Source organism: Salvelinus alpinus, chromosome 14, assembly GCF_045679555.1.
Source record: "Salvelinus alpinus chromosome 14, SLU_Salpinus.1, whole genome shotgun sequence".
NCBI lineage: Eukaryota > Metazoa > Chordata > Actinopteri > Salmoniformes > Salmonidae > Salvelinus > Salvelinus alpinus.
In genome coordinates, this window is record NC_092099.1 from 1,461,189 (window position 1) to 1,475,924 (window position 14,736).

At 43.1% G+C, this 14,736-nt stretch overlaps 1 protein-coding gene across 1 annotated transcript in view; it reads left to right on the forward strand.

Moving 5' to 3' along the window:
* Positions 1 to 14,736, forward strand: part of LOC139538297 (tomoregulin-2-like) — a 128,024-nt gene that overhangs the window by 89,172 nt on the left and 24,116 nt on the right. The window contains exon 5 of the mRNA XM_071340153.1: positions 12,100 to 12,196. Within this exon, the coding sequence (XP_071196254.1) occupies positions 12,100 to 12,196 (97 nt within the window). The remainder of the gene's footprint in view (positions 1 to 12,099; positions 12,197 to 14,736) is intronic.

Here is a 14,736-nt window from a genome sequence, read left to right on the forward strand (position 1 = left end):
GGAGCAGATTTATGGGCGTGGTAGAATAGATTCTGGGCATAATGTGCAGACAGGGGTATGGAGGGGCGCGGGTACAGCGGAGGCAAGCCCAGGCACTGGGTGATGATAAGAGAGGTTGTATCTCTGGACATGCTGGTCTCAATGGGTGAGGTCACCGCATGTGTGGGGGGTGGGACAAAGGGGGTATCAGAGGTACGGAGAGTGGAACTACAGGGTCCATTGCAAACCAAAACAATGACAATGAAAACTAGCCTGAACAACAGTATGCAAGGCATATTGATATTTGAGAGAGACATGATTGCAGGTCTTGATTGGGAGAGCTAGCTAAAACAACAGGTAAGATAACAGCAGCAATAACAGGGTGCTAGTCTGACACAGCAACAACAGGTAAAAAAATGGCGATGACTAGGCAGAGAGGGTCGGATTAACTACACACAGATCCTGAGTTAAAGCACAGAGCCGACAGATAAGACACAAATAAACAGAATGGAGTACCGTGAATTAATGGACAGTCAAGCATGCATCAGCTATGTAGCCAAGTGATCATAGTGTCCAGGGGGCAGCCGTAGATGGAGCAGAGGAGGCCTCCACTAAGCTAGCACGCGGCGTGTAAAGTTAGTAGCCCGGGGGGTGGTCTGCTCAGACGGAGGGGGTCTGCTCAGACGTGGTTGTGTCGACAGAGAATCCAAGCCAGATGGCGATGGCGAAAGAGAGGTTGTGAATTGTAGAATAGTGTTTGCTAACTGGTGCTAGCTTCGTGGCAGTGGCAGTGGCACTAGCTCTTCAGCTAGCCGGCAGATGGGCCTAGCTCGAGGCTAGCTCAAGGCTAACTGGTGCTTGCTTCGGGACAGAGGTGTTAGCCAGTAGTAGCCACTCGGTTGCAGCTAGCTAGCTGTGATGATACGGTGTGATTGTCCAGAGCTTGCGTCAGGAATCCGGTGATGTGGTAGAGAAAAAGCAGTCCTATATGCTCTGGGTTGATATCGCGCTTTCAGCTAGCCGGCAGATGGGCCTAGCTCGAGGCTAGCTCAAGGCTAACTGGTGCTTGCTTCGGGACAGAGGTGTTAGCCAGTAGTAGCCACTCGGTTGCAGCTAGCTAGCTGTGATGATACGGTGTAATTGTCCAGAGCTTGCGTCAGGAATCCGGTGATGTGGTAGAGAAAAAGCAGTCCTATATGCTCTGGGTTGATATCGCGCTGCAGCTAGCCGGCAGATGGGCCTAGCTCGAGGCTAGCTCAAGGCTAACTGGTGCTTGCTTCGGGACAGAGGTGTTAGCCAGTAGTAGCCACTCGGTTGCAGCTAGCTAGCTGTGATAATACGGTGTAATTGTCCAGAGCTTGCGTCAGGAATCCGGTGATGTGGTAGAGAAAAAGCAGTCCTATATGCTCTGGGTTGATATCGCGCTTGCAGACTGGCAGGTATCGGCCCGGTATTGAAGCTGGCTGTGTCCGAGTTAAGGGCGAAGACCGCAGCAGTGGCTAACTGACTACTAGCTAGTAGCTAGTTATCTGGCTAGCTTCTGATTGGAGTTACGGTTCTAAAGTATATAAAAAATAGCAGGTCCGTACCACATTGGGTGAGGCGGAATGTAGGAATGTATATTCAGTTCCTAGATGGAAAGTGAAATTAAAATAAATACGAAATGTATACGAAAAATACGAATACTATTTACACGGGACAAGACAGGACAAAGACACATCCGACTGCTACGCCATTCTTGGATTCTTCATGGCATGCATGAGGCCGAACAGCATTGCAACAGCAAATGCTACATTGCGAGGATCCTACAGCACCTTGACGCCTTCAAGGACAATTCCAGTGTCCTCTGGTTCCTCACTCAAAGCATGGTCTTTGATCATGTAGATCCCACAGTTGTGTCCTCAATGGCTGCTTTGGTGGATTCTTCATCCATGCCCTGAACAAGACAGAAAGGCAAAACTTGTCAATCATACAAAATGAATCATTCATCAATGAAGTGTTTACAGTTAGGGACTCTAGATTGCAAAAAGTATAGCTCATGAAGCACAAGAGCATGAAACAGACAGAAATCAATCAAGACTGGAGTCCTTTTAAGTGTCAACTAAATCAAGAACTGCTGGTAATATTTGAACTCTGCCTATTACAAGGCTAAAATTAAAAGTGGTTCTAACCAAGATTTCCATTCAGATTACATTTGAGACACAGCCAATTTGATCACTGTATTCAGCATTCATGCAAATAAAAAAAGACAAATCTGAATAATAAAATTCAGAAAAATTGTGCATCTAACCGCAGCTAATGAAATCAGACGGAAGACAGAGGAGATGACACAGTAATAGAATAGCTAGTGATAGAATATGATGGTGGCGCAGAACAGTAGAGGAAGAGAAAGAAGAAGGAAACACTTCAATCTATTAACATACCACACATTCCTGAACAAGGTTTTCTGGGTCTTCACCCATACACACACACACTCCCTTTATGATGCACTCTCGTCCGACATCTATGTTGCTATCCTAAGAAAAGAGAAGGATTTTTGAATGAACTTCTGGTGTAGAACTACATATGAATGTGTCTTTTGAAGCATAAGGAATGAGTCTTCTGCCCAGCTGTCCTCCTCTTCTTTGGAACAACTTCAGCAGGTTATCTGAGTGTATTTCAAGTTGAGAAAGAAATTTGGACTGGAGTGGGATGGGGTTGTGGTGATTCTCTTAAACTCAGCATTGACCTTTACATAGTAATTAAACAAATTCGATGAAAAAAATGCAGAAAGGAAAAGAGACTGGAGATGATCACACAAGCAGCAAACTATAGGGTTCTCTATAGGGAGAGAAATAACTAGGCAGTCAGAACAAATTGTGTTAACTCTGAATAAGGCTCACTTATGTGGCAAGCGGAGGGACAATAATCTTCTACCTTCAGATATCATACCCAATAGATCAACAATAAGACAAGCATGGTTAACTTACCTGAATGACTTCAAAGAGCGCAGGCCATCTGCAATGAAGTCCTCTACCAAGGGGTGCGTCGCGGACAACTTCATGTCTCCTGTATGCAAACGTCTTCTCCATTTTGAACTTCACTGTGTCTCCGTTGTTCCCTTTCTTCACGTCGGACAGTAGAGCTTTTCCGCATGTCCCCGAGGCTCTCTTCTGTTTCTCCTGAGGGATATGTGGGGCAAAAGTCCACTTCTGCTCTCTTTGTCTTTCTAACACCACAGGCTGCACTTGACTTCCCTGCAGGTTTGTGCTTCAAGGAGTTGATCGTCACCTCTGGACATCCCAGTCTACTCAGGGCGAGTGTGGTAGTTTGCCAGTTTGCATTTCAAACTGGTTTTCCATCCGCCACATCCAGTGAAGGAACACTTCTCAGTCAGATTTTGAGTAACCTTTGTGGAGTGGACTTTACTTTGATGCACAATTAAGGAATTCCAGGTCTTACATGCGCATGGACAGTCAATGTGTGTACATGGGTAACGGACAGTACGGCCGTAATGTGGGTGCTTTGACTTGTAATGATGCAAAAGTTGGGACCTACTTGACACCAATTCTGAACACCCCTTACATTTCCACAACACTGGAAAAAATAACAGAAATACCATTAAACCTAAAGACTGACATTCGGAGCAATTTTTTTTATTGGTATTAAAACAACCTCTGATAACAGTAATCATCAACACTGTATAGCATTAGAATGGGTAGACAAAGCAGCACAAATGTAGTAGGCAAGTATCATGGACCTTAAATATAAATTTTGTTCATGAAATTATATATTTTTTTATTATGAAATGTTTGATTCAAAGATCTATTGATTTATGCAGGCATCCACTCATATGCACATACGTTGAATGATTTTTATTTTTGTCAAATCATTTTTAATGTATCGATAAATGGGCACCCATAATGTAAAGTAACACTGTTCAAGTGCTAAAATGAACTCCACATCCCATTTCAATAAGTCTGTATGTCACCTTTGCCACACATTATACAATATGAAGGCAGCAATGGGCAAACTGTAGCCATGGGCAAAATGTCTGTTTTGATTCAAATACATTAACTTTTTTATAAATGTACTTTTACCTCACAAGAGAAAAAGAAATTGGCGCACTAAATGCTGCTGCAAAGTGATTGCAAATGATGTCGTGCACAAGCACCAAAGCATTAGTTAGCTAGCATGTTAGCTAGCTCAAGCGGTGTGCACTCCTCAGCAAACCTTAATTAGTTCTTGGCTTGGTGAATTCGAAGTTCTTGACCAATAGGTAAATATCATGGTGTTTCGCCAACTAACTTTACCTCCTTGCAAAATGTTAATCTTGACCGAGTCCTGTTTCACTGTTCATAGAAGCTAGCTAGCAACATCGTTTTCTACCTTAGAATGCCATGCCAAAATGTTTCAGACTCAAGAGCACCAAATTTTGATATGGAGCAATCACAAATAACGTTACTGCTTACAATTCTGACTACAACCACACAGACAAACGTTGAATAAAATCAAATTCTGACTACAACCACACAGACAGACGTTGAATAAAATCAATCACAATGCCTACCTTGACCAAGATCCTAGGTACTGTCTTCTCAGCTAACGCGCCAGCGTTCTTTTTTGAAGATTATTTTCTTGCGAGGTTTGAATTGTTCCTCATTTCTCGTCATGAATTATCTTTATTGGTTCACATTCCCCTACATAAATTCAAACTAGCAGATCTGATTTTTCTTCATGTTGAATTGATTGCAAGCACTGAAATCGCGTTGAGAGGGGAAACAAAACATGTTTGAGTAAATCACAAATAATATGTTTTCATATATCTGACAGCCCACCTTGTCCAGTTTTTTCAGTGTAGTTGGTATTCAGAAGTAATAAAAGTATGCCTTATTTACTTTGAAGATCTACTAAAATAGCGATTTTGTCAGACAGCATAGGCAGCAGCTCTGTTGAAGTGAGGACTTGGAATGAAATAATAATAATAATAATCAAAGAAAACTAATGTAATATTTGATTAAAGTAATGTGAATAAATAAGCAGTGATGGGCAGTCACTACCATCATGGGACTTTTATTAATTGTTTTATTCTGTGTTACAGCGTTGATAAGAGAATTATGTTCTCCATGTTCATAAACCAATTCAATCAAACTACTCAGTCTGCTCGATCAGGATTTGTAAGATACTGATTGAAATGAAGCAGACAGAGGCCCAGCTAAAATAGTCAATAAGGTTTATTCACGGGAACGTTCTAAAGTCAAGAATACAAAACAATTCATTTTATACTGGCTTCTCACGCACACACATTCACACAACCATACGCACACACATTCACACTAACATTAGCACACAATGTCCTGCTACGCACACACATTCACACTAACAGAAGGTATCCTACGCACATACTGTCTCACTACCCAGCCGACGGAGATTAGGGAGACCTTGAGACGTACTCCCCGTTCTCTCTCGGCGCCGAATTTTGCTCAGCCAGTCTGTGTTTAAAATACCATAAAGACATAAACATTAGCTATACTGTTTTACCCTAATTCTGACTAGGACTACACATTTATTGATTATGATTTTATACATTCTAATCAATTCCATACAATTATACGTTTCAGGGTGGAATATTCGAATCATTCAATTAACAGATAAATCCCATTAACAAGCATTCAACCCACATAATGCATAGTGCATTTAATGTTTAATAAAATTATCGAAACCGAAGTCAAAAACCGTGATTCTTTTTTAAATAATCGAACTGAAACTGAACCGACCTCAAAAAGCACTCAGCACTAGTAATTACTAAGGAGAGATCGAAGACTGAAATAGATGATTAAACATTGTTTGAGGATATTTGACTTTGTGACATCACCCTCGCTGGGTGAGCAATTGGACAACTAGCCTATTGCAAACCTTCCATCTTTGATTAAGGAGCAATATAGAAAATAACAATTCTTTAACTACAGTAAACCAAGTTGTTTTTTCTGATATATGTTGTTCCACATTGGTAGTCTGTAACTATTATGTATGAATTTAACTGCAGAATTAGACATTTATACACATTCCTCCAAATGTAAAATTTCGAAGTTGGTCCAAACGTCAAATTTAGAAGGTTAAGGTCTTCGATAGGGTTAAAACATAACAATTAGGCACTTATTCCACATTTTTAAGGTAAGGGTTAAGGTTTGGGATAGGCTTAAAATGAAATAAATAATAACGAGTGCCCACCACTATGATCAAACACACAACCTTCTGATCCAGAGTCATGGGATCCAGAGTCATGGGATCCAGAGTCATGGGATCCAGAGTCATGGGATCCAGAGTCATGGGATCCAGAGTCATGGGATCCAGAGTCATGGGATCCAGAGTCATAGGATTACGCTCATCCACCACCCCCATCCACAGCACCCTAGCAAGACCCAAGCCTACTTAGTAGTGGCCGGTTATATAGGCATTTCCCGAAGTCCTCAGGACGTGGAAAGACGTCCAATTCCGAAGTCATTCTTGAGCCTGACCATGTTTGAAGTTAGATTTGGACCTATCATGATTTTCATTGGGTCTATGGAAAATGTCCATTGATAGTGCTTTTTAGTCCAGGAACAGGGTTAAAGTCTGCGTACGGGAAAGTGATAATGTCCCTGCATTACCTCCGTTGAAAAACGTGAAAATACAGTCGAATGTTGCTGTAAAAGAAGGTGTCACTCTCTACTAAGCCAAAAAGTTTTTGTTCTAACAGTATTGAATCATTTCATCAGTATTGCAGAGCACGCCTCATTGTGGAGTGATAGGTGTCAGCTCATGATTGGGTCGTGCTAAAGCATGAGAATTACCCATTAAATCATCTAGCACTGTCAACATTAGGATCCGGGGGTCCCTCAAAGGATTTCTTTGTCATTTAATGGTTTAGGATAGACCAATCAGTCATCCAATCCGTTGCACTATAGTGTGTAGGCAAGCCTATAGCTCACCCGCATTTTCAACAACCTTATATATAAATATAATGGTGAACTCTTCAAAGGCCACACATAGTTTAGAGCTGTATGATAGTTGTCACTGTTTCAGATTAAATAAAACAACGAAGCTTAAACATGTCATCACCAATTTAGACATTTGCACTTGCCCTTAATCTTTTCGTTTTTAAACCTCTATTTTATCGTTGTTTTCTACCTTTGAAATGATTTGCAACCTTTTTAGATACTTTACCAATGGCATACAAACCAATTGAACATGTCGCTGTAATATACAGTGTACAAAGTATAGGTAATATATGCATGTGTCCTTTTATGAAAATGGAAGCTTGAGATGGTTGATGGTTCTTTTTCATAGAAATTCTACTTTCCTCACCCTCCCCTGCGGGATATTTGCAAGTTTTGTGTTTCGCTGTTGCTTCTCATCAAATCCCTTAATAGTATCATTATTTACATCGCAGTCATTATCGCCATGTCTCATATTCTTTGTCATTTTGTCATCCCTGTCATTTCTTCTGTCGCCCTTGGCTTGCTTTTGGGAATTCAGGCAGGGACTTTTTGTTAGGCTGCTGGTGACAAATGGCTTTGTAAAAAAAGGGCCATAAACAATAAAGAAAAAAAGAAAAGAAACGGAAAAATTGAATCTACGCTTCAGTGGTATCATCTTTCACCTTTTTCAATATCAATGTCCATTATGCTTATGGATCGTTTGGCTGCTGCCTCTATTCCTTAGTACGTGGGACCTGTGTATCAGATTCGTAGATTCAATGCCTAGGGGCATCCGGCCGTTGATAATGTCATTTTGATTGATTGTTTTAATCGTTTAATTCAGTGCGAGTCTTCTGATAATGGATGGTCTCTCAGCACAGACAGATTGTGGTTCAGGTGGTGTATAGTCCTTTACTCGGTGTAGTTCATGATTGCGTAGTCCCTATCAATGACCTCGACCTGGAAGTAGCCTACACCAAACGGCAAGATTCCATCAAGCATGTCGTGGGCAGTGTCGGTGGTTGAACTTTTACATTCAAATCATTTCCAAGTTGAATTCTTTGAACTTCTTGAGTGCAGCAGTGCCACACTGGAGTTGATGTGGTGCACCACACTAAGGCATAGCCACGGAAAAGAACGGCTCAGCCAGCACAGTTCTTGCTGTTAAAATATCAACATCCCCTTTTTCCTGAAAACGTGTAACATTTACATTTCAGGAGCCTACTTGCTATTTCTGCAGTAGCCAGTCATATTCTGCTCTATCAATTGAATAGAAAAACATACTGCAATGAAGGTTGGTTTGAATTGAGGTCTTGCACATTGCTTATGCACACTGGCTAATTGCCAGTTCACGTATTAAAAGTAGCATGGTGTCTTTTGACACTACGGTCATCACGCTCTACTGAGTCGAAATGAAATGGGGATCAACCAGTTATTACAGGGCATCATATGGTTGACTCCATTCTGAAGCGGCATTGTCCCAGTGACCACACACCAGCAACAGTCCTCATCATCTGTGGATGCACCCTTTTGTGTGTGTATGCGTGCTTGTGCGGGTGTGTGCCGTTCCCCTCTCTCTGTGTTTGTAACCAAGGTCGCTCCTGAACCGCTGTGTTTTTTTCCAGTGGTGTGTGGGCTTCATTCATCATCCCTGTGATAGGTGGTGCTGTAGTGCCCTAAATCTCCCGCTCTGCCTCTCTCTCTCTCTCTTCATCGGTCTCTCGCTCGCTCTTTCTCTTCATCGGTCTCTCCCTCTCTCTCTCTCTCTCTCTCTCTCTCTCTCTCTCTCCCTCTCTCTCTCTCTCTCTCTCTCTCTCTATTTTTCTGTCTGTCTCGTTTGAGAGAGGGCTCTTGGTCAGTGTGGGGAGCTCTATTATTGAGAACAAAATCTAACTTTACTATACATGTCTTTTCTGGCATGTCATTTATCTCTCTCTCGCTCTCTCTTTGTCCTCCCCTTTGTAAAGATTGATTGTATGTTTCTCTCTCTCTGTGTGTGTGTGTGCGCGCGTGTGCATGTGTATACGTGTGTGCTTGTTTGTGTGTGTGTGTGTGTGTGTGTGTGTGTGCGCATCTTAATGTGTATATGAGTGTGTGTGCATACACACATGCGTGCCATTGTGTGTGGCAGAGGTGTTATTACTATAACCCAGTGCTGCGTAGTATCTTCCACTCTTCTCCCTGCTAATGTTTCCAAGTGGGGGGGCTGGTCTGCCTCCCGATCGATACCGGGAGATGTGAAGAGCACAAACATGGCTAATTGTTACAGCCATTGTCTTCTTGTGTCTCCTGACACTTGGGATAGTAGACAGGAACAGGGGAGACGTTGTGTAATGTTGCTACCAAGACACAGATTTACCTGTAGTCTGGGATGTGGGGACTTGGGAGGAAGAAGGGAATGAGGGAAAGAGGGTAAAGCACTGCCTGTTGTTCCAAGTCACTTCATAATTGTACTGACAATGTAGGGCAGGTGGGGAGAGAGGTGTGTGTGTGTGTGTGTGTGCGTGCGTGCTTGCGAGAATATTTGTGTGAAGTTTACGTAGCGTTTGACACAGTACAGAGAGGCAAAGGATGCAGTTTTAGCATAAAACGATTGAAAGTTTTATAGAACAGAGAAAGTAGAAGACATCTGTCTCAGCCCTCTATGAGTTGCGTATGCTAATCCAATCAGTAGCAGTCAATCATATCAGTTCAACCTGGATAGGAAAATGAACAACATAATTGAACTGTCAACCTCAAGTCTGTTGAACCCTTATTTGAACACAACACACACCTTTGTATAATTTGTATGATATATTTTGAAATAAAGTTAAATGTCTAAATTGCTTTCGAGGGATAGAGTGTGTACACAACATTTTTGCATATTTGCTCTGCTTTGAGTTGCAGTTGGTATCGTTGTGTTGTTACTGCTTTGCGGACAAAGATAATTGAGGCTCACCTTACCTTCTGGAAAGATCTAAGGTATAGACTGGTCCCATGAATACAGAATATACACATTTCTCGCCTGACTGGGTTCTGTCTTCACAGAGACAGGAAAAGAGAGAGCGTCTTAAGCATTCAGGAGGGGTGGGTGGGTGTGCGGGTATGTATGTTCTGCCAAGACCTGAGGGCACAGACACAGGTTCAAACTAAAATTGAGGAATGGGGAGAAATGTTCAAACTCTCACTTCAAGGAAACTTTCTCCTTTCTTGTTTTTTCTCTACCTTTCTATCCTTTCTACTGGTGTGTAAGGACTTCGTGGCAAATGCATGTACATGGTAAGAATGATTGCTGAACCAGAGGAAACTTCACCTCGAGAAAGTGCTATCCAGACTAAACCACAAAATAATCAGGTCAAATAGGCACCGAAACAGTCAGAAAGGGTCACAAACCAAAGCACTAACCAGACCAAATATGCCCAAGAATAGACAAAAAAAGCACCAACCAGACCAAACAGATTCTACAAGTGTCAGGAACTCTATTGGAGGGATGCGACGCCATTCTTCCACGAGAAATTCCATAATTTGGTGTTTTGTTGATGGTGGCGGAAAACGCTGTCTCAAGCGTCGCTCCAGAATCTCCCACAAGTGTTCAGTTGTGTTGAGGTCTGGTGACTGAGACAGCCATGGCATATGGCTTACATCGTTTTCAGGCCCATCAAACCATTCAGTGACCACTCGTGCCCTGTGGAATGTGGCATTGTCATCCTATGAGAGATTAGCATGGTAGCTAAATGAATGGCCAAAATATTGAACTGTCCTGCATTTTTATACATGACCCTAAGGATGATAGGATGTTAATTGCTTAATTAACCCAGGAACCACACCTGTGTGGAAGCAGATTCTTTGTATCCTTCATTTACTTGTGTTTTTCAATATTTTGGCAGTTACCTGTATGTAAGAGAGTAGACAAGACAAACAGCGAACAGACCAAAAACAAGGACAAAGCGTGATGTAACGAACAGTAAAACAGACTAACCAGGTCAACCCAGGACAAACCAGGTCAAACAGGCACTAAACCAGATGAAAGCTAGACTATAAACCAGGATAATCCAGTCCAAAAGTTATTTCCAAACACCACAAGGGAACACACTCTAACAACCCAAGGTGGGGGGGGGAATTAAGGATGTGATACTGGGAGATGATACTTCTCTCCCTGCTTCTTCTTTCTCTTCCTCACGGGCCCTACCTTTTTAAAAATAGCACTCGGTAATAGAGGGCCGGGATGGAAGAGGGAAAGGGGACCAGGGATCCTCAGAGGAGGGATACGCAATTTGAGTTTGGGCAGATTGCTTTTCCCCCGCCCGGTACTGATGAGTCGTGGCTATGCACCGGTGGGGGGCTAAGCCCTCCAGCCGCCGGCGCACTGCAGAAAAGAAATCATCATGATGAAATAAAGGAGAGACTCGAGAAAGATCAGCAGGGATTTCAGGTGACAGAGAGAGAGACGGGGAGGGATGGAGGAAGGGAAAGAGGGAAGGAAGGAGGGAGGGAAAGTAGGAATCAGAGAGACAGTATGGGCTGATTGTTGGATACGGTGGATGTAGAGGCACTTGAGACGCCTGGCTCTGGTTGCTAGGGGTCATGGTAACATTGTGGGATTGAGGACTTGTGAGATCTTTGCCAAATGGGTTTTACAGGTTTTTTTGGCAGAAGTAGTGTGGATCTTATTGAACCACTGTGTTTATATGGGTGTCTATAGGGGCCTTTTAGGGGTCTGTGATAGTTGTGGTACCAAAGGCTTAGTGGATTGGACCATGGAACCTGCATGGGCCACTAATACGTTTATTAAATAACCATGTTGTTATGTCACATGTTGTTGTGGCCAGTTGACCAAATGTGGACCTTCAAATGTCCTTTAGAGAGACTAACCCGGGATCTTGAAAATCGTGTCTGTATTTTTCAACCTTCTGTGTGGACTCGACTTGTCAATGTATGGCTTATACATGCTAATATCTGCAGTCTTCTCCCAGCGGAGAGAAATCCTTACATTCTAACATGACATAATTTAGTGCATGAGATCTGTGCACTTGCTCCTGTCATGTAGTGAACACACACTCTGAAACAAGAGGGATTTCCTGGCTGCATGCTGACATAGTTTTATAACAGCGAGAATGAATCAAATACAGTACATCGATGAAATGAATTCTTCTGAAGTTAGAAACATAAAAATGAACGCTCTCTCTCTCTCTCTCTCTCTCAGGAGGTGAGGGCTCGGCGGAGACTGGGCAGAAGGAGACGTCCACCTGTGACATATGCCAGTTTGGGGCGGAGTGCGATGTGGACGCTGAGGATGTATGGTAAGTAAACCTCAGGGTTAGTGCACAGCTGGCCAACTCATTCAGGAAGTTGACAGCAACAGTCGTACCAACTCAGTAGGCTTGTAGTTCATGTTCACCCTGAGTTAGGAGGCTGGGAGTTCAATCCCCAGGTGGGTCATACTAAATGTCATGGGAGGGATCTGAATCCTGGTCTCCCACGGTAGAAATCAATGTCTTGACCATTAAACCAAGTGAAAATTCCCTTTCCTTGATGTTAAAGTGGCATGCAGGACTACCTCATCACAAGAACATGAGCAACCATGTACTCGACTCATTTCTGCTACATAAAGACTTAAAAAATGGGGAACCGATGCCTTTCTGCACAGCACTCAGCAATAAGCAACTTGATTGGGGTTAAATGAATGAAAGAATGAACAAATTAATAAACGAATGAACCGATGTATTTTTGTGTCTTACCACATTTATGCAACCCTTAATTCCCTTATGGGACACCGTTTATATTGTCAACACTTCAGTGCCACATCAGTCCACCTCTTTTAACCCTAATTCAACTCCATTGACTTCTTCAGCCCCATGGGAGGATAGGCTTTAAAGGGTGGATGGACTGAGTGCCACAGACCAAGAGAGGGAAGGTGGAAAATGTCTTTATCAGACTTAATGGCCCCGACACCTTATCCCCCAACACACACACACACACACACACACACACACACACACACACACACACACACACACACACACACACACACACACACACACACACACACACACACACACACACACACATAAACACACACACACACATAAACACACACACACACACACACACACGCACACACACATACACAGACAGCCACACGCGCACACACACATACACAAACACACTCTCCCCATTCCAATCTGTTTGTTTGTGTTTGTGTGTGTGTGTGTGTCCTGCTTCAGTCCCGCTTCAGTGCCACATACATGCTTCACTGCCTCTGTTCCCATCGTTCTCTCTCCGTCTCTTACTATCATTCTCTTTTTATTTCCCTCTCTCTTTCTATATCTGTCTCTCTCCCCCTACTCTCTCTATCCCTCGCTCTCTCCTTCCCTCCCTTCCTCTTTCTGTCCGTCATTCCTTTAGAAGGATTACTCTGAAATATGAGGCTGGGGATTATAAAAAATCAATGTTATATTCTGCAGCAATAAAGTTTATAGCTGTGGTTTTGCACGACATGGAAGAGGCTAGGGAAGGGTGCCGAGTGGTCTAGCCACTGACTGTGTGTGCATGCACGTGATGATGTGTGTTTGTGTGGTGTGTGTCTGCTTGCTTACATATAGGATCAAAGTCTGTGTGTGTGTGTTTGCAAGTGTGTGTGTTTGTGCGTGCATGTAAGTGTATATTTGTGTGTGTGTGTGTTTATGTGCTAGAGTGTGTGCCTGCCTGTGTGCGTACCTCTGTCTGCGTTCGTGTATGTGTGCGTTCGTGTATCCGTGTGCATTTGTATGTGCATGTGTTTGTGTGTATATTTTCATGTGTGTGTATGTGTGTGCACGTGTGTGTGCATGACTGGAAGTGGCCGTTAGAGGACAGGTACACAGGAAGCCTGCAGGCAATCATTGAGTTTAGATAGAGGGTAAACCACATGGCACTGTGCAAATCAATAGGACACATCCTACTAAGAAGTGCTCCTCACACACAGGCACACCAATACACGCTCTCTCTCCGTCTCGATATACACAGAGTTTAAAAAGCATTAGGAACACCTGCTCTTTCCATGACTGACTTACCAGGTGATTCCAGGTTGATTATCCCTTATTGATGTCACTTGTTAAATCCATTTCAATCAGTGTAGATGAAAGGGAGGATACAGGTTAAATAATGATTTTTAAGCCTTGAGACAATTGAGACATGGATTGTGTATGTGGGCCGTTCAGAGGGTGAATTGGCAAGACAAAATATTTAAGGGCCTTTGAACGGGGTATGGTAGTAGGTGCCAGGTGCACCGGTTGAGTGTGTCAAGAACTACACCGCTGCTGGGTCAACAGTTTCCCGTGTGTATCAAGAATTGTCCACCACCCAAAGGACATCCAGCCAACTTGACACAACTGTGGGAAGCATTGGAGTCAACATGGGCCGGCATCCCTGTGGAACGCTTTCGACACCTTGTGGAGTCCATTCCCCGACAAATTGAGGCTGTTCTGAGGGCAAAAGGGGGTGCACTCAGTGTATGTTTGTGTCTGTGATTTGATTTGATTTTATTAGGATCTTTTTTAGCCCACCAAGGACAAGTCTTCCAAAAGCCGTGAAGAAATGTAAAAACATACAGAAATGTTTAACAACAATAAAAGCAAAGTTAAAACACAAACACAGATCCACATTCCGATCACCTTTGTATATTACGTGTGTGTGTGTGTGTGTGTGTGTGTGTGTGTGTGTGTGTGTGTGTGTGTGTGTGTGTGTGTGTGTGTGTGTGTGTGTGTGTGTGTGTGTGTGTGTGTGTGTGTGTGTGCGTGTGCGTGCGTGCGTGTGTGAGGATGTGTGTGTGTGTGTGAGGATGTGTTGACGCAGTGCAGTA